Genomic DNA, 22603 nt, shown 5'->3' with positions numbered 1-22603 from the left:
CACCGGAGTTAGGCCGAGGAAGGAGAAGGCTAGTCAGGAAAGATCTTTTTTTGCACAAAGAAGGATGGGATGTTTCCATTTTTATTTTAACCTAATTTTACTATAGACATGAGAACATACAGCATCTTTCCGCATCATTCTGAAGCAACAGCTGTTTTTACTCCTTGTTTTCTTGGGATGCTTGGGGGGTGGGGAATGGAAGGAAGGAATATCTGAGTTCAGGCACGAAAGGAGTGTTGAGAGGATGTCGAGGTGGGAGCCCTGGGCTGTGGCTAGAAGCCAGGGACTGAGGCTCTGATGGAGGGAGGGGGGGTTCTTAGTCCTAGGGTCGCTGATCCTAGGATTTGGAGACTCAGCCCTAAGCACACCCTCTTCTCTCTGTCTGACCTCAGCCACTCATGGATCCCCTAGCAGGGACCTCTCTGTGAACCCCCAGGCCCTGTGACCGTTGACAGTTGGATGAAATGACCTTACTATCCAGAGTGGGTTGGGAGGGGAGAAGGCACAATGGTAGAGTCAGGGAGGGACCTCACCACCTGTCTCCTTCTCCCTTAGGTCTTATAACAGGTGCAAGAAATTCCAGACAAAGACTCCATAGGTGAATATGTGCTTGTGAGGGCCGTGTGCATGGCATGGAGGGGACAGTGACAGGCCCAGGGTGAGGGTTGGGGGTCTGGAAATTATTGCCGAGGTTTTCAGGTCTCTTTGAGCAGAGTGTGGGAGTGTGTGTGTGTGTGTGTGTGTGTGTGTGTGTGTGTGTGTGTGTGTGTGGCTCGGGGAGTGGGGTCGGGTGGGGATGTCTCCACTCCCAGTAGGATTTGCCCCCAGGACCTCCCTCACCTCGAGGCATCCCACGGGACACCGGGGCGGGGGCGGTCTCCGGAGCCGCTGACCACGCCCCTGAGGGCCCGCCCTCGTGTGGCGCCCAGTCCCGGGGCTCACTGGGCCCGCCCCGCCTTCCGCCCGCCCCTCCCACCGCCCCTCCGGATGAACCCAGCCGAGGGTGGCCAGTTGCCGTCCAGAGCTGCCGGAGCTCGACTATTCTCTCCGGGTCAGGCCCGATCTCCCCTACAAACAAGCGCCAGGCCGGGCCATGGAGCCGGCCCCCGACGCCGAGGAGGCGCGCACAGTGCGCGAGGCGCTGGGCCGCTACGAGGCGGCGCTGGAGGGCGCGGTGCGCGCGCTTCACGAGGACATGCAGGGGTTGCAGCGCGGTGTGGAGCAGCGCGTGGCCGAGGCGCTGCGCCTGGCGGGGCCGCTGGCGCGCACCGTGGCCGATTTGCAGCGCGACAACCAGCGGCTGCAGACGCAGCTCGAACGCTTGACGCGCCAGGTGGAGTCGCTGGGCTTGACGACCGGGCTGGCGCCCGCTCCCGACACTCCCAGCCCTCCGCCCGTGCCCGGCGTCCCGAACCGCGCGCCGCGTCTGGGCACCGCGCGGTTCGCCAGCCACGCCACCTTCTCGCTGTCCGGCCGCAGCCAGGTGAGCCTAGGGGAGCGCGGGCGCCTGTTCGCGTGCGCCGGGGGAGAGGGGCTCCGCGACCCCTGCCGCCCCTAGGTCCCGAGTGCGTGCGCCTGCCGCTGCGACCCGGTCGTGGGGGTCCGGCTACGGTCGGGGAAACCACCGGCTTAGGCTGCCCGCCGCACCTGTCTCGGACCCCGTCCCTTCTTTGCAGCCAGGTCCCATTTTCCCCGAGCTCTGTCCCGCTGTCTCCACTGTCCTTGGCACTCGGGCGCTATAACACCAACCCTGGCCTGGCCGAAGTATTGGAATGGTCAGCAACACCCCCCACCCCCTACTTCCCCACCTCCGTTGACTCGCCCCTGTGATGCCACTTCACTGAGGCCTGACGGCTCGGGTTATTGATTAACCCAGGTGGAGAACTCCAGCGCGGTGTGAGTGTTGGGGGCAGGACACAGTCTGTTGGGGCGCAGCCGGGCACAGTCTTTGGGAACTCACCGGAGGCGGGGAATCCTTCCCGTGATGGGAGAGACGAGGTTGGGGTAGAGGCCAGGGGAACCAGTCCTGAGCAGTCTAGATTTCTGGGGTCAGTGACTGGCCAGCGACCTATACTGCGGGGGGGCGGGGCGGAGACCCGTGTGGACCAGTCACTGCGAGCCTCCTGGAGTGGCTCGTCAGAATGCTCTCCGGTGCGCACAGCGGCCCTGCCCCCGGCACGTGGTCCAGGGCTAGGTTTCCAGGGTCTGGGTAGTCTGCACCTGCCGTCCCCCTCAGTTCAGTCCATCACTCATTCAGATCTCTTGTGCGGGCTGTGCTGCACCTCAAGGGGCTGGAAGCGGAGGGGGGAGGTTATCAGATTAACCTTTGCCCCTAGAGGTCCCAGCCTGGATGGGAGATGGCCCCACATGGAGCAGTCCCAGCAGCGCTGGCAGCCAGAGCGGGCGTTCTCATCTTAGGATTGTCTCATCCTAGCGGGTTTTGTGCTGGGGGCCTAGGACCTGCTGCTGCAGGGAGTGTGTGTGAGGCTGTACTGACCACCTCAGAGAGGCTCAGAGGACTCAGTGGCCAGAGGGGAGCCTGGTGGGGTGTGAGAGGAGAGGGGTGAGTTGAGAAGGCCCCCAGATGATGGGCCAGGGAGTTGGGCTTTGTCTTGGGGGGTGGGGTGAGAGGTTCTTAAACATGCTGGTGTCAGAGCCCCGGAGTGTCCCAATGTCAAGGAACATGTGCATGCGTGCGTGCTAAGTCACTTCAGTCGTGTCCAACTCTTTGCAACCCTAGGGACCATAGCCTGCCAGCTCCTCTGTCCATGGGATTCTCCTGGCAAGAATACTGGCGACGGTTGCTATGACCTCCTCCAGGGGATCTTCCTGATCCAGGGATGAAACCTGTGTCTCTTAAATCTCCTGCATTGGCGGGCAGGCTCTTTCCCCCTAGCGCCACTTGGGAAGCCCATCTAGAAATATGGATATGCTTAATTCTGCCCTTTGAGCATGACCACTACTTGGCCAAGATATAATATCATCACTGTGAGATCACACGCACCTAATAAACTGTGTCATCGACTGTTTCTGAGCTTTTATTTTAACATACATTTGCTACTTGTCTATTCACAGAAGCAGCTGTCTAAGGTTTAAAAAAATACTCTGAGTCATGTATGCATATGTACATGAATTCACACACATATGTAGAAGTGTCTCCAGTCTTCTATTTTAAGTGGGAATTGGCCTTCAGTCACATGGGGCTTCCCTGGTGTCTCAAATGGTAAAGAATCTACCTACAACGTGGAGTAGACCCGGGGTCAATCCCTGGGTCAGGAAAATCCCCTGGAGAACGGAATGGTAACCCACTCCAATATTCTTGCCTGAAGAATCCTATAAACAAAGCAGCCTGGCAGGCTGCAGCCCATGGGTGGCAAAGAGCAGCTAACACTCACTTTCATGTGGGGTGAGCTAGTCCTCTCGGCTGTTGGGTGGTGGTGAGGGGCACTGGCCAGGGAAGGAATAGGCTCCTCCTTGTATCCAGCAAGCTCCCTCATGGATGGATGGGGGTTGGAGGGCAGTTGCAGGCAGGGTAACTTAAATGCGATGGTCCAAGGAGAGGACAGCCAAGGGTGGGTGGAGGGAGCATCGGGAGTGCCTTGCAGTGCTGTCTTGGAGGTGCAGTCATCAGGGTGAGACGGTCTTTGGATGTGAGCAGGGAGGCAGGGAGCACAGCCCTGCTGGGGGACTCCTGGGTCACAGATCTGTGGAGAGGCCAGTTCCCTTTGGGTTGTCCTGAGGGTGAGGGACATCCTGGTGAAGCTGATCCAGAGCAGGTGGAGTCACAGATCTGGTCGAGACCAGAGGTGAGGAAGACAGCAGGGCAGAGCTGGTGGGTGAAGCCCTAGAATGGGTGGGGTCTCCAGGGGAGCAGAGGGAGAAGGTGAGGCTGGAGCCCTCTGCAGAGGTCGAGGAGCTGCCAGGGAGCACGGAGGTCCCGGAAAGCCCATTCTTAGACTTGGAGAGAAGGGGGGGGGCTTCTGGAAGAAGGGGTTGGGGGTCGTCAGGGATGCCGTAGCCTCTTGGAGCCTCTTGTGGGATTAGGATGGAGACACAGTTGGGGAGTAGGTTCTGGGCTTCAGAAAAGCCTGGAGTGGGTGGGGCAGTGGGCAGAGTTCAGTACTGTGGGTGGAGGATGGTCGAGGTCTCCCATTGGGTCAGAGGCTCTCTGGGTCCCAGGCAGCTTCCCCCTGCCCCAAGGCACTGGCCTCCACTTCTCGTGCGGCCCGCCTCTCAGGAGCACCCACCCAGACTCCGAGCCAGTTTCGGGCAGGGAGGGGCGCTGTGTGGAGTCATCCACACGTTGTCACTCTCCAGCTGTGACCAGCAGCTTGTGATCAGGCGCTTGGTCATGAACAGGGAATCGGGTCTCTAGAGCGAGAGTGGAAAGAGTCATAGCTGGGTGCCAGGGCTGTCTGGCCTCTCAGACTTGTGTCTGAGTGTGTGTGTGTTGCTGGATGGGGAGTCTAGGTGTGAGGATCTTATCCACACATGAAAGCCAGTGGTGGCAGTGGTCAGGCAGTGTGGAGGCTGGGCTGTCCACTGCCCCTCTGTGATAAGCAATGAGATTTAGAGACCCTCAGTTGAGACCCTTTCACTTCCTGCTCTTTCAAAGTGGGAACCGCCAGGGTTGGAGGAGGGTTGAATTCAGCATGTACATATGCTCTGAACTCGATGCAGAGTTGATTTAGTAATCCACTTGTGAGTGCACAAACCTTGACCTTGCTAGGTAGTGAGCAGCCAGGGAGGCTCAGGGAGGAGGGAGAGGGCAGGGCAGTAGGGTGGGAGTAATCAGGGAGGACTCCCTGTAGGAGGCCTGAGACCCTGCAGCAAACAGGAGCTGCTTAGGGCTCATTTGCTGTGAGGCTGTGGGGACATCTCTTAGCTGAACCTCAGGTCCCTTGTATCTCAGGAGGACCGGCCCAGCCCTGTATGGACCCTGAGCTGAGCCGGCTGAGTAGTTATGACAGTGACATCCACCCAGTGGGTTCATAAGAGTGTCCACGGAGCCACAGTTGTGATCTGGCCAGTGGAGGGAGCTGGCTGGGGGCAGCCTGAGGCCAGGCCAGGCCCGGCTCAGGAGGCTGCGCCAGAGTTGGTCCCTGGAAATGTCCTCAGCTGAGCTGGAGCCACCGGGTCCCCATGTCAGAGGCAGTGGAGCCCCTCCCGAGTGGCTGCCAGGAGCAGAGATCGGACGTGAAAGAAACCAGACTTGCCTTATCTGCCTTCCTTTCCCAGACACACTGTGTGATAAGAGAGTTAAATGCTTGGGGGAGAAGTTTGAATTGAGTCTTTAAAACCGGTGGTGTGAGTGAGTGAGGAGGAGGAGGAGGCTGGGGCAGCCTTGCTAGGGGCTCAGGATGGGGGTTGTGCTGGGCGTGCTGACATGTGCCCCGTCCACACGCACAAGCCCGCGTGGAGTCAGGCAGCCCCAAGGATGCCTGAACTATTATTCCTGCCCTCTCAACAATGTTTAAAAACTTCCCCAGGAAGAGTGTCTCTGACTTACCTCCCCTCCCCCTAACCTCTCCGCCTTCTGCCTCTCTCCCTAACATTCCTGGGCCTGGACTCCCTGACCAGGAGCCTCCCCCTTCTTCAGACAAAGCCCAGGTCTTGGGGCTGTGACAGTTGGCTCCCCAGGACCCGTTTGGTCCCCAGGGCTCTCCGGTGACTTGACTTCTACTCTGGCCCCAGCATGCAGAGGGCCCCCTCCCCAGTCCCTTCTCTGTGGCTGAAGCAGGCTGCCCCCACCAAAGGAACACCACTGCAGGAGTGTGCTGGGGGCCTGTGGCTGGGCTTGGGGACTCAGATCCCACTGGGGCAGTTACCCCACCCTTCCCCTCATCGGTGAGACAGCTGGGGCCTGATTGCACAAATTTGTCTCGAGTGGTCCTTCCTGCTCCTGGAAAGCACGAGCGCTTTGTGGAAAGAGCCTGGGGTTGGGGTAGGAGACCCCAGCCTTGACTCTGCTGCTGCCTTTAGTCATGGGGTGAGGTTAGGGGTGAGCCCGACCCCCAGGCTTCTGTGATGATGAGTTGGAGGGTGGCCTCCGAGGAGCCCCTTGGTCTGAGGTGTGGGTTGAGCCCTTTGCTTGCATGAGCAGTGGTTTCCATCTCAGGCATGGGGGAGTGAGGGGCAGGGGGAACCTGGGAGTCTGGCCTCCCAGCATGAGTCAGTCCAGCCGCTTTCCTCTTGCTTTGCTGGAGACCCCTTGATGGGAATTCGGAACCTGGCTCCTGTCTGATGGTGGTGTCTGGTCTCCTGGGCCATCCCGGGGAGCACGGGGCCTGCATCATGCAGGAGCAGGTGTCTGTGGGGCCCCGCAGAGAGACCCACATTCCTGAGAAGATGGTTTCACCATCAGCTGGGCCCTCCAGGCTCCTGCCTAGACCTGCAGAACCTGTGGGACCAGGGTAGGGTGTGTGTGGGGGGTCAGGGAGCCCCCAGAGCTGCGCACCCTGCTGACAGGCGAGGCTGGAGTTCGGGAGGGACTGGCTGTCTCCCCTCCATCTGCTGAGTTGGCTTCAGGTTAGGCTCTAGGGGTGCCCCCCACCCTGAGAGGCCAGGAGAGGCCCCCTTTTCTCCACTGTGTCTATGAGTGGTTGGGGAACCTCTCTCTCCATCCTTCTGAACCGGAAGTTGGATGGGGCCACCTCTTTTCCAAACCCTGGCTTGATCCTATGCTCTTCCACTTCCCCAGGGTCCCCACCCCACAGAGGGTCCCATCACCCTGCTAGAGTCTTTCTCACAGCCTCTAAGCATCGTCCCCCTCTTCCACCTGGGTGAGCCCTTCCAACCCCTTTCCCCGCCCCCACCCCGCCACGGTTGCAGTTCCTGTGTCTCCATCTCAATCCGAGGCTGTCTCCTGCCTTCACCTCCACCTCTGATTCAGCTCCTAAACTGTCACCCAGCACCTCTTTTTGGGTTAACCCCAATGGACCCTTTTAGATCTTGCCTTGACCTTTTCCTTGACCTGAGGCCACCTTGGGAGCCGCCGACGCGCCAGCCTTCTTGTTACACTTCCACCTGCCTCTCTTAGTGTTCTTTCGGTTTTCTCCCTCCTCCCTCTGGCTGCTGCTCCTTATTCTCCTCTGCAGATGCCTCCTCTGCCCCCGAACATGGTGCCCATCCCAGGCCTCTTCAGCCCCGAGCCAGCTCTTCTGCTGGGCTCTGGACATGAGACCCCTGCTTCTCTATTGTTTGTCCATCCTCCCTCTGAAACTTCAGACTCAAATATCCAGCTACTTCCTGACCTCAACTCCCTGATGCCTCAGGGGCTCCTTACACTCACGTCCCAAATTGAAGTCCTTATTTTCCCACCAGTACCCGCTTCTCTCTCCGTAGTCACATTCCCCAGGCCCAAAGCCCAGGCTTGGAAGACGTGTGACTCCCCCCACCTCCACATCCACTTACTCTTCCCAAACCGCTGAGTCCTTTCTGTCCTCCACTGTTTCGCTGCCCCATCTCTGCTTCCCAGATCCCCACCGAAGACTAGGGAGGTGACTGGCCATCTGGTCACCCATTTCCATGCCACTCTCTCATTGGTCTTTGAAGGATGTTTCTAAAACAGAGCTGACAGCCTTGGGTTCCTTCTTGTCCAAGGAGTCAAGTCCAAGCTCTCCAGGATGGCACCTTGAGCTGCTTAGTGCCTCCCCGCCCACCAGATCAGAACACTTTGTGCCTTGATGTCTATGTGCGTTGGCAGCTATCAGTCGCTCTACTGGGAATGGCTTCCACTCCTGGTCCACCTGGCTTACTCTCGCCGGGCTCAGCCACCCCTGCTTCCCTGACCCGCTGGTCTGGATGAAGTCTGTCCTAGGCACGCACCTTCAGGCTGGATTGACGTCATCTGCTCACAGTCCTGGCTCCCACACCACACTGATCCCCTTGTGGCAGGGTGGATACCTCTTGTACTCGTTACAGTCATAGCTGAGCCACTGGGGCCCAGGGATAGGCCGTTGTCATCTGGAAACCTGGTAGACAAGGGGGCCAGTCTGGCGGTGTCTAAGAAGAGTTACGGCCAACCTCTCAAGCTGCTCATCGTGGGCTCTGAGTAGAGCCCCTGATCAGGGTCTGCCTCTGTGTCCCTCTCTTGCCAAGCAGACCCCATCAGGCTCACAGATACTCTGTACTCTCCATCCTCCCTCCATGTAGGAAGGGCAGGGCCAAGGCTGAAGAGAACATCTGTCCTGACCACGAATCTTAGTTGTTTCTTACTGGGTAACCTTGGACAGTGCATGTCCTTTTTCTGAGCCCTTGGATCCCATCTGTAAAATGGGTGTGCTAACATCGACCTGGGACAACAGAAGCAAAGTGGTATAAGTGGCATGCACAGGCAAAGGGCCTGATGGCCTGGCAGGCGCCAGAATGATGGAGGTTTGCGTAGCCTACCCCCCCCCCATCTCCAGCAGGGAGACTGACCCAGAGGGGGCACAACCATCTGACCTGGGTCACCTGGCCCTTGGTCTTGGCTCTCTCTCTCCACATGACACCCCCAACTGCTGCAGGCCAGAGGGAATGGAGGGGTCAATGGAACCAATAAGGCCTCTGTACTCTGGACATCCAGGCAAATCTTGTGACCCTGCAGCCAATGAAAAGACATCAGCATGAGGGCTTCAGGGCCGATTGTTGGCCCAGAAGGACCTTACTTAGGTCACTGGGTTTGGGCTCCCGACACGGCCCCAGGCCAGGTTCTCCTGACCCCAGTCATCTGGTCCAGCCTGAGCAAAGGGGTTGGGTGCCTTGCGTATTCCTTCGGACTGCCAGCCTCTTTTTTTTCCCTTAAGATGTATTTATTTTGGCTGTGCTGGGTCTTGGTTGCTACACACAGGCTTTCTCTGGTTGTGCGAGCAGGGGCTACTCTCTAGTTGCTATGTGTGGGCTTCTCATTGCAGTGGTTTCTCTTGTTGCAGCAGGCTCTGGGGGCTTCAGCAGTTACTGCTCAGGGGCTCCGGAGCACGGGCTGAATACTTGTGGTGTAATGGGTTTAGCTGCTCCGTGGCTCGTGGGATCTCCCCTGACCAGGGATTGAACCTGTGTCCTGCATTGGCAGGTGGATTCTTTACCACTGAGCCACCAAGGAAGCCCTGGAACTCCCAGTCAGGACCTTTACTCGAGCATTTTCATGGTCTGGGATAAGCCCAGTGGAGGCTTTTGCCTCCAGGATCCTGGGGGCTCAGTTGGTGACGCTGAGTCCATGTCAGCTTCTTATATGATAGGGGCCCATCACCGAACACCCTCCCTACCCCAGAACTGTCTCTCTCAAAATGTTTGTCCTGCCAGAATCAGGGAGGGTCTCTGGCAATGATTTGGGGGAGGGGCAGCTGGCCCCAGCTGACTGGGTCTTGGCGGGGTTTGTCTCTCTATAGAGCGTGGACCACCATGATGAGGCCAGTGAGTTGGAGATGAGAAGGACCTCAAACTCCTGCATCATTGAGAACGGGCACCAGCCCGGGGCAGGTAGGGGCTGACGGCAAAGGAGGGCGAGCTGGGTAGCTTCAGGGTCAGTGCTTTGGCCGTGCCTCTGTGCCAGGCCAGCTCTTGCCTGGGACAGAGGACTTGCACATAAACCCTGGTGGGTAGAGAGGCTGACAGGAGAGCAGCCTCATTCAGGGTGAAGTAGAGCTTTGTAAACACAGGAAAAAAAATAAGAGCTCTTGAAAGGTGGTGAGCTTCCTCACTTCTGGAGGAAAGCAAGCAGGGGCTAAGGAATCATCCAACTGCTGAACTGGGTAGAAAGAGAGGCAACTATTTATTGAACTGTCTGTTTAGTAAACAGGCAGTTTATTGAAAGTTGCAGCAGATGCCAGCTCTGGTTGGAGCGACAGAGAGAGGTCAGGGAGACTGGAGTGATCGGGGAGACCTTCCTGGAGGAGGTGGGAAGAGGGTTCAGAGACTAAAGTCCTCTGGGGAGGGTCTGAAGCCCCTGTGGATGCCACAGCTGACGGCTCCACCCCTGCTGGTCACGTGTTCCAGATCCAGGTGATGGACCCCCCGAGACCACTCAAACCATCCCAGGACCAGAGCCCCCCAAGCCTCGCCCTGTGAGCCTCTCCTTGCGGCTGCCTCACCAGCCAGTCACAGCCGTCACGCGAGTCTCCGAGAGATTCTCTGGGGAGACCTCAGCCACAGCTCTGTCTCCCACATCTGCTGCCATCCTGGGGGGTCTCAGCTCGAGCCCCAGCGAGGCTACCGCCCCCTGGACTCCCAGTCCCAGTGGTAGGAGCAGGAGGGGATGCATGGCCTCAGCGTGGGAGGGAGGGCAGGGGCTGGGGTGGGGTGGGGGTGTTGGCCAACCCCTAGCCTCCTCCCCAGCCTGTCACCGTGACCCCTTTCCCTAGTTCTTCAGCTCCATCATATGAGGCCCCTCCTTCTGACTCCTCCGCTAGAGATGCTGTGAAATAGCATCAACCCTGTAGGACACCACCGTGGTTTTTCCTACAGGTCAAGGCTGTGACTGGAAGGCGGCCTCTCACCCTGCACACTTTGGTGTGGCCCCTGGGGCCTGGGGTCAGGCCTCAGTGGCAAGTCCTGGGGTTGGGCTGTGTAGGTTTCCAGAATGAAGACTCGGGATCAAAGTGTTTATGGGCTGCAGCCCAGGAGGCCCTGGGCTCTGTACTCTCAAAAGCAGGAGGGAACACTGTAAAAGGCCTCTTTTATGTTACTGCTCTATGTCCCCAGCATCGTTTGTCCTCAACTGCTGGCCGAGGCAGGGCCAGCTTAGCCCAGGGATCCCGCCCATGCCCTGGAGTGACGCTGGGTAAAGGGCACAGGGCCAGGTCAGCGGAAGGGAGGCAGGCAGTGGTACCCCCCACACCCTGAGGCCAGGGTTTGTTATTTATCTCTCTTGCCTTGTCCCTCAGAGAAGAAGTCTTCCGCCCCACGGTCTCTGTCCAGCTCTGGCTTCGGGGCAATGACGGCCAGCAGGAGCAATGGCAGGTGAGTCTGAGTCAGGGCCCCAGTCCCCGGTGGGGAGGGGTTGTCCCTCCCCAGGAAGCGTCTGGGCTTCGCCTTGGACCCAGGCTGCCTGGGCCCCTGCAGGGAGCTCCCTGTGCTGACCTCCAGGGAAATAATGCAGTGAGGCTAGGAGGCAGAGGCTTTTATGGCCGCAGACTGGTGTCACTTAGGATTCTTGAAAGCAAGTCTGTGCACAGACTGGAGGGGTGTCTCAGTCCACCCAGGAAGAAGGAGCGTGAGACCATCTCCTGCTTTCTCTTCATCCATCCTGGCTGGGCCCCTCCTTTCCAGCCTGGTGCTTCCTGTCCCTGGCCAAGGAGGTCCCTGGAGGGACTGACCCCCAGGCTGGGGCAGGTCTGCCGCCTCCTGGCCTACAGTGGTCCCCAGGCTCCCCCAGGCCCACTGGATTGTGATCAGAGCTGGGGGCGGGGCTGGCTTGACCTCCCCAACCCCCCACCTCCTTTTAATAATGAAAGGAGGATTGTGACTTTCTGGCGGACTGTTCTGGGGGAGACAAAGGGGAGCTTTTCAGTGGTGGCATAGAGGGGGCCTGGCCCTGGGAGTGGCTCTGGGTTCACCTCCTGCAAGGAGGATGCCCCCCAACCCCAGGCACTGACACCTGCCAAGGGGTGATTACTCCCAGAGAGGGGCCCCACGGCCTGTCTGGCCTGCCTCAGAGAACAGTTCAGCTCAGAAAACCTGCAGAACCGGTTGGGGACTAGAGCCAGTGATGTTTCCTTTCTCCCTGGAGCCCGGTTGCTGCCTCATTTCACACTCAGTGGGGCAGGGGACCTGGGGTGGGAGGCCGGGGGCCTCTGGTGAGCTAGCAAGGGGCGGGTGTGTGTTCCTGACTCAGTGGTTCTCTCCCTCCCTGACTCAGCCCTCCGCTGGTGACGCCACCCCAGTCACCGCCATCCCCGCACCCACCAGCCACGACTCAGGCCCATCGGCCGGGGGAGCGTCGCCGGGAGTTGGTGAGGTCACAGACTCTGCCCCGCACCTCGGGAGCACAGGCCCGGAAGGCGTTGTTTGAGAAATGGGAGCAGGATACAGCCGGCAAGTACGGATGCTATCCAGATCAGTCAGGCCCCAGAGGAGGCCAGGACTCAGACCAGGGTCAGGCAGGCACAGCACAGCAAAGCTGAGCCTTTCTGTTCCCCAGTATGTGACCTCTTGGGCAAAACACAAGGTCAGGGCCGACGACGGGGTGGGGTGGGCTGAGGGGTAGGCAGCCCCAATGGAGGGAGGAGAGGAGGGGGCAGACGGGCCAGGCAAGGCCTGGTGAGAGCCCAGCCCCTCTCCCTGCATTCCAGAGGGGCCCCTGCCCACCCTCACACCCACATTCCTCACCCAACTGGAGCAGTTGGTTTCAGGGCGTGACAGGGGAGACCAGAGGGCAGTCCCTGGGGTTCCTGGTAGGAGCTGGGAGGTGACACAGCGAGATCCAAGGGCCCACCAGCCCCTCCTCACACCCCAACACCACCCCCTTAGAGATCGAGTCCAACTTTGCAAATTTATCCAGCCTGCCTTCCTCTGGTGATACTAACGCCTATGCTTGAATGGTAGGCCCAGGCCTGTGTGATGATAACCGCATCCCGAGTCCCAGCTCTCAAGGCTCTGTCTCTAGTGAGAGGGACAGACCCAGGAAGTATCCCACTGACCCTGACAACCTGATCTTGGCCATCAAGGAGTGTCCATAGGACCCAGAGGAGAAAACTATCCCTCTGGGCTAGGAAAGAGCCGTCAAGGAGGGCAGCCCAAGAAGGAGCCTCAGAGGAGGGTGGGATGAAGGGAAGTGGAGCGCATGCTCCAGGCAGAGGGGAGGAGCACGGGCCGGTGGGCTCAGGCCCTCTGCCCCCAGACCACCAGTGTGGTGAGTAAAAGCTGGTCCGTCAGACCCCATCAAGGCAGGCTGTGCTCTGGGATCCATGGCTCCTGCCTGGACGAGGGTGTGGGGTCGGGAGGGTGCGTGCTACCTGAGTGAGCAGGTGGAGCATGGTCTCCGAGGAGATGGCAGCTGAGGGGCAGCCCCCGACCCAGCCCGCCTGCCCTCTGTCCGCAGGGGGAAGGGCGAGACCCGGGCGAAGCTGAAGCGCTCGCAGAGCTTCGGCGTGGCCAGCGCCAGCAGCATCAAGCAGATCCTGCTCGAGTGGTGCCGCAGCAAAACGCTCGGCTACCAGGTGAGCCCGGCTGGGCCACTGGGACCCCAACCAGAGGGTGGAGTGGGCATCGCCCCCGGCTGTCGTTCCAGGAACCCCAGGCTGGGACGGAGGGGTAGGAGCTGGAGAAACCATGCCCTTCCGATGGGTCCCCAGCTGGGAGTCCAGCAAGCACGGGCACTTGTTACCGAGCTGGGTGGATGGTTGCCTGGGAAGTGGCTGGGAGGACCTCAGAGTCGGGTCGGGTGGGGGAGCTGAGGCCGGCCCCTCTCCACCTCATCCCCTTGCCTTGGCCTCACAGCACGTGGACCTGCAGAACTTCTCCTCCAGCTGGAGCGATGGGATGGCCTTCTGCGCCCTAGTGCACTCCTTCTTCCCTGACGCCTTTGACTACAATGCGCTGAGCCCCACACAGCGGCGGCAGAACTTCGAGCTGGCCTTCACCATGGCCGAGTGAGTCTGGGGGGTCGGAAGGCGCGGTTGCTTTGGAAGCCCCAGCTGCTGAACAGCAGGAAATTGAGTAATATCTGCCTGGGGGACATTTCAGACTTCTCCAGTGGGTCCATTTTGCTCCCCTAAATGTGATCAAAAGCGTTGATTATAAAATTGCCTACCTTCTTAAGACATGCTCATAGAGAGAGGAGGGGCTTCCCTGGTGGCTGAGATGGTAAAGAATCTGGCTGTAGTGTAGGAGACCTGGGCTTAATCCCTGGGTCGGGAGGATCCCCTGGAGAAGAGAATGACGACCCACTTCAGTATTCTTGCCTGGAGAATTCCATGGATAGAGGAGCGTGGTAGGCTACAGTCCATGGGGTTGCAAAAGAGTTGGACATGACTGAGGGACTTTCACATAGGGAGAGGAGGGGGTGAGGGGTGATTCTGGTGTCGGGAGGTGCTGGGGAGCTTGGGATTTGGTTATAGGTTGAAGGCTACCCCAGGGTATCAGGAGAGTGGCAAAGAGGGGTGTACCAGTCAGGGCTCTGGTGGGGGGTGGGCGGGGGTGCGTTCAAATTGAGTAGGCAAGAGAGTTTAACAAAGGGATTCCTTGTAAATGAGTGGGCTGGAGTGAGGAAAGGAGCCAGGTGTCCTGCAATACCCTCGGGCTGGGGAGAGCAGCTCTACGCAGAGGGCTGGCTAGCAGAGCCGTGCTTTGGGGCAGTGGGTGGGTGTGACCAGCTCACAATGACTGGGCAGGAAGGGTTAGGGAATAAATACCCTGCCTTCCCCCTCCTCCTGCCCTCACCCCAGGGCCTCCTGTGCATTGAACACAGAGGCAGAGGGCGGGGGAGCTGCTGCCGCAGTTCATCGAGTCCCCCACCCCAATCCAGGGCAGGCACGGGGGTAGAGATGAGGGTATTGAGGGCTGCCTGATGTTGGAAATTAAGGGGAGGAGGGTTGGAGAGCAGTAAGGCCTCCCCAGAGCCCGAGTTTCCTGGAGGGAACATTTATCATTCTCTCCTACCCGCCCTCCTTTGTGCCATCCGGGTGTGCCTGGCCCCTTTCGTGTCTTGTCTGCAGCCCTGGTGCCTGTGTCCAGGAGGTGCCCTCCCTACTGCCTTGCCTGCCCCCCTCAGTCTGTTCCAGCCCCCACGCCCTGGCCCTGAGCCTGGCTGGAGAGGGAGTCACAGCTCACAGGTTACATCCCGGAGCCCGGTACCGAGGGTCTCGCCCTGGGGGACAGATCGGAGAACCTGAGTCTGATCGCTCGGCCCCCGGTGTTGCCCCGTTGTGTTGTCCCAGATGACGTGCATGGCTCCTCGGTCCCCTTGGGGTCACAAGAACCTCTTGTATACTTTGAAAGTCATTCCTTTCTTGGCTGCTTGGGATTTGCTGTCATCCTAATTGCAGAAACAGCTCTGGATGGAGTGTGTTACACAACTGAGCCCAGACGATGCTGAAGGAAAGCCAAGTGTAACAGCTCCATGTTGGGAAGGGGGCGTCTCCCCAGGAGGAGATCCAGCTGTTTGCAAGCCTAGAAAGGGTGGCTGTCAAAACAGCACATGGTCAGAGGGTGCAGGGCCTGGAGCTCTGATGTGGGCACCCCAAGTCCCACCCACACAGTGTGAGGCTACCCTTGGCTGATCCGTCGAGTTCAGGGGGCCAGGCCATGCCAGCTCAGGCCCTGGCTGCCTTGGTCACCCTAAGCCCTGGACCAGGCTGGGCTTGTGCAGGAAAGGGGGGTGGGGCTGGGATGGTGGCCCTGCACCCCAGCTTGCAGGGAGCACAGCTTCCCTTGGCAGCCGGAGCCAGAGAGATTCGTGGCTCAGCACGAGGTTTGAGCTCACAGCGCCTGCAGACTCCAACCAGATGTTTCTTCTATTCCCAAATCAGGGGTGGGAGTGGGGGGAGCCTGCTCCAGGTTTTGCCTCTCTCCTACCCAGAGCAAACAACGAGGTAAAAATTGGCCTTGCCTCCCTGTGGCCTGAGCCTGCTCCTGGCTGGCTGGGGAGGGGAGGATGGTCTGTGGGCCCCTGAGATGAGTTCTTGCTTTTCTGCTGACTCGAGAGGTATGGGAGGGGCGACTACAGCAGGCCTGAGCGGGAGGAAGGTGCCTCCCCCTGTGAGTCATCTGGTATATCACCTCCCAGGTACCTGGGGGAGCAAGCTGGGGGGTGGGCCTGCCCGCCCGAGGCCTCCTGGCTTGGCTCACATAGTTTCCTGGACAATAAGTTGGTTAGAAAAGCTGGAAAGGGGGACTTCCCTGGTGGTCCAGAGGTTAAGAAATCCGCCCGACAGTGTCGGGAACGGGGGTTCAATCCCTGGTCGGGGAAGATTCCACATTCTGTGGAGCAGCTAAGCCTGTGGGCCAGAACTACTGAGCCTGCACTCTAGAGCCCACAAGCCACAACTACTGAAGCCCACGGGCTGAAACGACTGAAGCTCGGGCGCCTAGAGCCTGTGCCCGGCAGCAAGAGAAGACACACAGTGGGAAGCCCGTGCACCACAGTGAGAGAGTAGCCCCCTCTCGCCGCAGCCAGAGAAAGCCCGCACAGCAATGAAGACCCGGCACAGCCATAAATAAATATTTTTTTAAGCTGAGAAAAATAAACTAAAAAAATAATAATGAGGCAAAAGAAAAAAGCTGAAAAGAAAACACAGGGAGACCTCCAGGAGAATACTGATTATCAGCATCTTAACAGGCACTGGGGTTAGACGGCAAAAGCCAGGCAGACCCACAGGGCTATGAGAAGCCATCAGAGACCACAGGGGCAGCAGGACAGACCTGGGGCGGCAGGGCGGACCTGGGGCTACAGGACGGACCTGGGGCGGCAGGACGGACCTGGGGCAGGCAGTCTTCGGCGGGCACTGGGGAGCGACCGGAGGAGGGAAGGCGGCAGGGTCAGGGCTCCCTGACATCAGGAAGGAGACGTTTCCAGACCCTTCAGTGAGCAAGGGGTCTTAAAAGCACACACCTTTAGGGGTTTGTGTGCCCCTCTCCCAATAATTTGCCTCCCCAGAGATTCCGGGGGCCTAATCTGTGTGAGTGATGCGGTGCTGACAGCTCAGTGAGCTCCCCTGATTGGACAGGTGCTCAGGGCTTGGGAAGCGGGAGCACTGGCCCATAGTATGGGTGTATGGCCCTCCGCGCTCTTCTCCCCGTATCTCCAGGCATTGTGCAAAGCCCGGCCCGGGCCCTGTGCCTGAGGCTCCCCCTTGCCCTGCGGAGAATGTGTCCTGCTCTCAGGTTACGGCCCAGCTGAGGAGCTTCCAGGCTATTTGTAGTGCCCATGTGTCTGAAAAACCAGATAGGGGCTGTAGTCAAGCCCTGGCATCCCAGGCTGCATTTAGAAAAGGCTTAAACAAATAAAAATAGCCCCTCACACACCTCCTCCATTTCCCTGACAGCCCTGTAGGTACTGAAGATCACAATAGAAAGTAATAGGAGAAAACCCTCTGACCCTTTCTTAACCCCAAACAAGGTGGGGATGAGTAAATCCATCTAAAATTGGTAGAAGGCAGAGGGTAACTCTGGTTCTTGCTGTGCAGTGACATTTGAAATGATCTGTACTTTCTCCTTGGGACTATTATTCCATGCTGCTCCAACTGTTTAAAACAAGCTTGTATTATTTTCACAAAAGCAGTCAGGTTTTCACTTAAAAAGCAATCAGGGCCCCTAATATTTTGAGACTGTAATGTTTTTATAAAAGTCAGTGCGCATCATCGTTTTCCTTTGCTCACATCCCATCCCAAGGAGCTATGGCCACAGCTAGAATAGGAATCTTGCCGTTATTGTCATGGCTGGTGGGGTGGGGACAAGATGGATGTGGCTCAGTCCCCTGGTTCTTTGCTGGGGAAGCCAGCATCTTGCCCATGGCTTCCTGTCTGGGGGGGTAGAGGGTGATGCCAGGTTCAGACTTTAGTGCACATCCTGAGGGCCACGCTGGGCAGGGACAGGGATGTCCTTACTGGGAGGCCCAGCGCAGCCTCTAGAATGAAGCACAGGTTGGACAAAACTCAGAACATGCCAGCGATTCTGGGCGCTCTTCCATGAAGAGGGCTAGAGAGAAACCACCAGCTCAGGGCAGAGGTCCTAGGTACCCACTGTGGGCACAGTGAAGGAAGCAGACATGTTTAGTTTTAGGGAAAGATGTGGATGTTAAGATTTTCTCCTGGGACTTTGCTGGTGATCCAGTGGCTAAGAGCCCGTCTTCCAACGTGGGGACATGGTTTTGACCCCTATTTGGGGAACTGGAATCCCATGTGCCACAGGGCGAGTAAGCGTGGCACTGCAACTGGAGAAAGCCCATGAGCTGCAATGAAGACGCAGAGCAACCAAAAAAGAAAAGAGATTTTCCTCCAACATGCGAAAGGCTCTTCTGTGGGGAAGAAAGTTAGACTGAGAATAGCCTTATAGGGACAATAGGCAGAAAGGACTTAGAGGCAAAATAGCATAAGAAATGCTGGGAGGAACTTCCTCATGGTCAGAGCCTGCCATGGTCAGGGCAGGGCGATTGGAACCATCCTTGAAGGAAGTTAGGGCCCCTTCTCTGGACCTGGAGGTGAGCACAGCCGAGGCAGGGCCTCCACCAGGGGGTTGGTGTTTGGATGATGGGATTTCAGTTCTCTTCCAATGTTGAGGTTTAGGGTTTGAATGGTACCCGCATTCCCTGGAGGGACTGACTACTGAGGTCACTGCTGTCAGAGGTGATAATCTGGGCACACACTTGGCATCCTCTGACTGCAGCCGTGGGAGGGAGGGGGGTAGAGAATCTCTCCTTGTGCTGCAGGTGAGGAAGAGGCTTCAGATGCTCCCTGATAGTTCAGGGAGGTGGACTCAGGTTGAAGGCCTCCCCAGGAACTCAGATTTTCAACAAAGCACCTTTGCATGCACACTCTTGTCAGAGCGCCAACCCCCTTGACACTGAGCCCCACCCTGGCCCATCCTGGAGGGCAAGGGTGCCCGCTCATCGGTCCAGAAGCACTCGCCACCCCATGAACCCATCAGATTTCTTTACTAGCTGCTCGCTCCAAACCCAGGGGGAGGCAGCAGTGGGATCCAGAACAGGTATCTCTGTTTCACCCTGACGTTTGGTTTCTGATCTGAGGCCTGGTATCAGGCCAGCACCAAAGAATGGCCCGTGCTGCTATTGCACAGCTTGTCTTGGAGCAAGCAAGCCGGGGAGCCAGTAGGGACTGGTAGAAAGCTCTCGGGGTACTGGGCATGAACAAGCCCGCCTGGAAGGGGAGCAGCAGTGGGAAGCTGATTTCTACCCTGCCCCCAGGAATTGGCACAGAAGGGTGGAGCAATGAGCAGAGCTGAACCCAGCTCTTTAGAGTTCCAGTTCGGGCCACTTTCCCCTGATGACCCACTCTGATGTTTAGAGAGAACCATGATGATACAAACAGCAACGGTGATCACCACTCACAGTTACTGAACTCTCCATGCCAGACTCCACTCGAACTGCTTTGCATGATTTGCTCATTAATCCCTCCCACCGCCCTGTGAAGTGGCTGTTATTCCAGATGGGGAAACTGAGGCCCCAAGAAGTTGTGTTCTGCTCAAATCATGTAGCTAGGAAGGGTGCAGCTGGAGTGTGAATGCTGACACTCATATCAGTTCAGTTCAGTCACTCCATTGTGTCTGACTCTTAGGGACCCCCATGGACTGCAGCACGCCAGGCTTCCCTGTCCTTCACCAACTCCCAGAGCTTGCACAAACTCTTGCCCATCAAGTCTGTGCTGCCATCCAACCATCTCAACCTTTGTCATCCCCTTCTCTTCCCGCCTTCAATCTTTCCCAGCATCAGGGTCTTTTCTAATGAATCAGTTCTTCAAATCAGGTGGCCAAAGTATTGGAGTTTCAGCTTCAGCAACAGTCTTTCCAATGAATATTCAGGACTGATTTCCTCTAGGATTGACTGGTTGGATCTCCTTGCAGTCCAAGAGACTCTCAAGAGTCTTCTCCAACTCCACAGTTCAAAAGCATCAATTCTTCAGTGCTCAGCTTCCTTTATGGTCCAACTCTCACATTCATACATAACTACTGGAAAAACCATAGCTTTGACTAGACAGACCTTTTTGGCAAAGTAATGTCTCTGCTTTTTAACATGCTGTCTCGGTTGGCCACAGCTTTTCTTCCAAGGGACAACCATCTTTTAGTTTCATGGCTGCAGTCACCATCTGCAGTGATTTTGGAGCCCCGAAAAATAGCCTGTCACTGTTTCCCCATCTATTTGTCATGAAGTGATGGGACCAGATGCCGTGATCTTAGTTTTCTGAATGTTGAATTTTAAGCCAACTTTTTCACCCTCCTCTCACTTTCATCAAGAGGCTCTTTAGTTCTTCGCTTTCTGCCATATGGGTGGTGTCATCAGCATATCTGAGGTTATTAATAGTTCTCCCAGCAGTCTTGATTCCAGCTTGTGCTTCATCCAGCCCCTCGTATATGGGGGCAAAAAGACCAGGGACCCTGGAACAAGAGGGCACACAGTTGCTGAAGGAAGGACACTGCTGACTGGACCAAGTGCAGTTGCTTTTGGGCCTTCTGGGTCTGGCCACATCTGGTGCAGGGTGGGAAAGGGGCTGTGCTGGGCATCACAGAGGACCCTTGCCATTACTCCTGGGTGCATGCTCATCCCCACGAGACCCTGAAGCCCGTACCTTTGGTTCCCACTCTAGCTGGGAACAATGGAGTGAACAGCTCTTTTTCCAGCCCAGTGAAAGGCCCCAGTTTCCACATTCTTCTACCCCAGTGGGCCAGAAGTTAAATCAGTATTTCCCAGAGCATGAGGCCTAGGGCAGAGTTGAGGGAGGCTCTCAAGATGATTTTAAGCAATTTTTAAACCTTTGAGTTGCTGTGACCCTTGTGTTCCATGCATGCTTAGTTGTGTCTGACTCTGCAACCCCATGGACTGTAGCCCACCAGGCTCCTCTGTCCATGGGATTTTCCAGGCAAGAATACTTGAGTGGGTTGCCGCTTCCTCCTCCAGGAAATCTTCCAGACTCAGGGACCCGCATCTCCTGCATTGGCAGGTGGATTCTTTACCACTGAGCCACCTGGGAAGCCCCTTAGTGGGTCATGACCAGCATTTAAAAAATTGAAAAAAGAAGTGGGGAGTGAAATAAAGATGAAATCTAGAGAAAATATGAATAGTAGAAAGGGTCAATATTTTTGTGAAGCTTTATTTCCGCATACAGGTATGTGTATGCTGAATCATGAAAGATCTCTAACTATGGGTTATGGTTTAAAAAAAAAGGTTAAAGACTGTTTTAGGAGGCATATGGGTAGATTTATTTTTTACCTGATTCATTTTACATTTATTTTCATAGTCTGTGCTGATTCTCCTTACACTGCTGATACACATTGGATTTTTTTAGTGAAATTTAATTTCAGAGCTAGATGTTTATCAATAAAGCTAACCATTTTGATTCATATAAATTTGACTAAATTAATAAAAACTGAAATTGTTTTTAGCAGAACTTAATATTTAGTGAAACCTGAAAGGGAAATTGAATTTCATTGAAAATTTAAAGTAAGTCTAGTTGGGTTTCCCCGGTGGCTCAGATGGTAAAGAATCTGCCTGCAATGCAGGAGATCCCAGTTCAATCCCTGGGTTGGGAAGATCCCCTGGAGAAAGGAGTGGCAACCCACTCCAATATTCTTGCCAGGAGAATCCCATGGACAGAGGAGCCTGGTGGGCTACAGTCCGTGGGGTCGAAAAGAGTCGGACACGACTGAGCGACTTTCACTCGCTCACTAGTTAGCTAAAGGGCTTCTCTGGTAGCTCCGTGGTAAAGAACCTACCTGCCAGTGCAGGAGATGCAGGTCCAATCCCTGGTTCGGGAAGATGCCCTGGAGAAGGAAATGGCAAGCCACTCCAGTGTTCTTGCCTGGAGAATCCCATGGACTCAGGAGCCTGGTCGGCCACAGTCCATGGGGTCACAGAGCTGGACAGGACTGAGAGACTGAAAGACAACAGTTAAGTCAGAACATGAGCTGGAAGGGTGCTTCCTCCACATGGGAGTTCCGGAAACACTGCATTAGAGAGAGTAACTCCACCAACTCTTGTGGGGTAATGTGAATTCCCTACTGGGGGGCACTCAGGAGCCTCCAGCTCTGGGCTGAGCTGTGTTCCCCAGCAGTGATGCTGGCTGGTGGCTGAGGCCGACATTCTGATGGGGCTTCTGTGTTTCAGGAACCTGGCCAACTGTGAGCGCCTCATTGAGGTGGAGGACATGATGGTGATGGGCCGCAAGCCAGACCCCATGTGCGTCTTCACCTACGTCCAGTCTCTGTACAACCACCTGCGTCGCTTTGAGTGAAGCCCCTTGGGGCTGGAAAGCCAGCCCCCAGAGAAGACGGTGAGGCCGCCGGTGTCCCCAAGTCAGGAGGCCCCCTTGAGCAGAGCTGCATACTGGTGTGAGAGCGCTGTTTGTGCCAAGTGACCGTGCCCCCCACCTGCCCGGCTTCATTACTGATGGAAAGTACCACTGAACTGCGCTCCGACTCATTACAGCCAAGGGCTCCGAGGAAAAGGAAATATTACTGGAGAGAGAGAGAGAAATTGGTGCTAAGTAATTCTCTTCCTTAAAAAAAAAAATGCTTGTCTGTAGATTCCGGAAGTCTGAATCACAGTGTTCCTTCTACTGAACTGGATCCATTGGCTTTACAGCGTTGCCTTGATTACAAAGTGTTGTTTGTTTTTTTTTTAATCAGAATAGCCAGAGTTTTCTACTTCCCCCCACTATTGTAGGTTCCTTTCCTCCCTTGCTCTGGGCCCCTGTCAGGAAACAGAGAGACGTATAATCAGCAGCTTGACAAGGATGACTGAAGTCTTGGGAAGAAACGGTTAATCACTCCGGGGTCCTGGGCAGCAGATGACCTACACGTCACCTCGGCTCTCTGGGGAGAGGGGAAGGCTCTCGCCTGGTCCTGTCCTTCCCAGGAGGGCCCCACAAGTGTTTGGCTAAGAATAGGCTCTTGGGAAGTTAACACTTTTAGGGAAGGACAGGCCCTTGGTGCTGTGAGGTGGTTTTTATTCACAGCT

The 22603-nt window shown here is 56.7% G+C and overlaps 1 protein-coding gene across 2 annotated transcripts; it reads left to right on the top strand.

The window, feature by feature from the left end:
- Positions 1 to 1093: 1093 nt before the first annotated feature.
- On the top strand, positions 1094 to 22441 carry SMTNL2 (smoothelin like 2). 2 transcript variants are annotated; one of them, XM_068978651.1, is made up of 8 exons: positions 1094 to 1483; positions 9369 to 9459; positions 9976 to 10218; positions 10863 to 10938; positions 11837 to 12016; positions 13019 to 13136; positions 13417 to 13568; positions 21752 to 22441. In XM_068978651.1, exons 1-8 carry the CDS (start codon positions 1094 to 1096, stop codon positions 21876 to 21878), a joined length of 1377 nt encoding a protein of 458 aa, XP_068834752.1. In that variant the 3' UTR covers positions 21879 to 22441. The 2 variants fall into 2 exon arrangements, with proteins under 2 accessions (XP_068834752.1, XP_068834753.1); XM_068978652.1 differs by lacking the exon at positions 9976 to 10218.
- The last annotated feature ends 162 nt before the right edge of the window (positions 22442 to 22603 follow it).

The sequence above is a fragment of the Capricornis sumatraensis genome, chromosome 8 (genome assembly GCF_032405125.1).
Source record: "Capricornis sumatraensis isolate serow.1 chromosome 8, serow.2, whole genome shotgun sequence".
NCBI classification, from domain to species: domain Eukaryota; kingdom Metazoa; phylum Chordata; class Mammalia; order Artiodactyla; family Bovidae; genus Capricornis; species Capricornis sumatraensis.
Note: the sequence above shows the minus strand (reverse complement) of the source record. Positions and strands in the feature narration are given on the sequence as shown.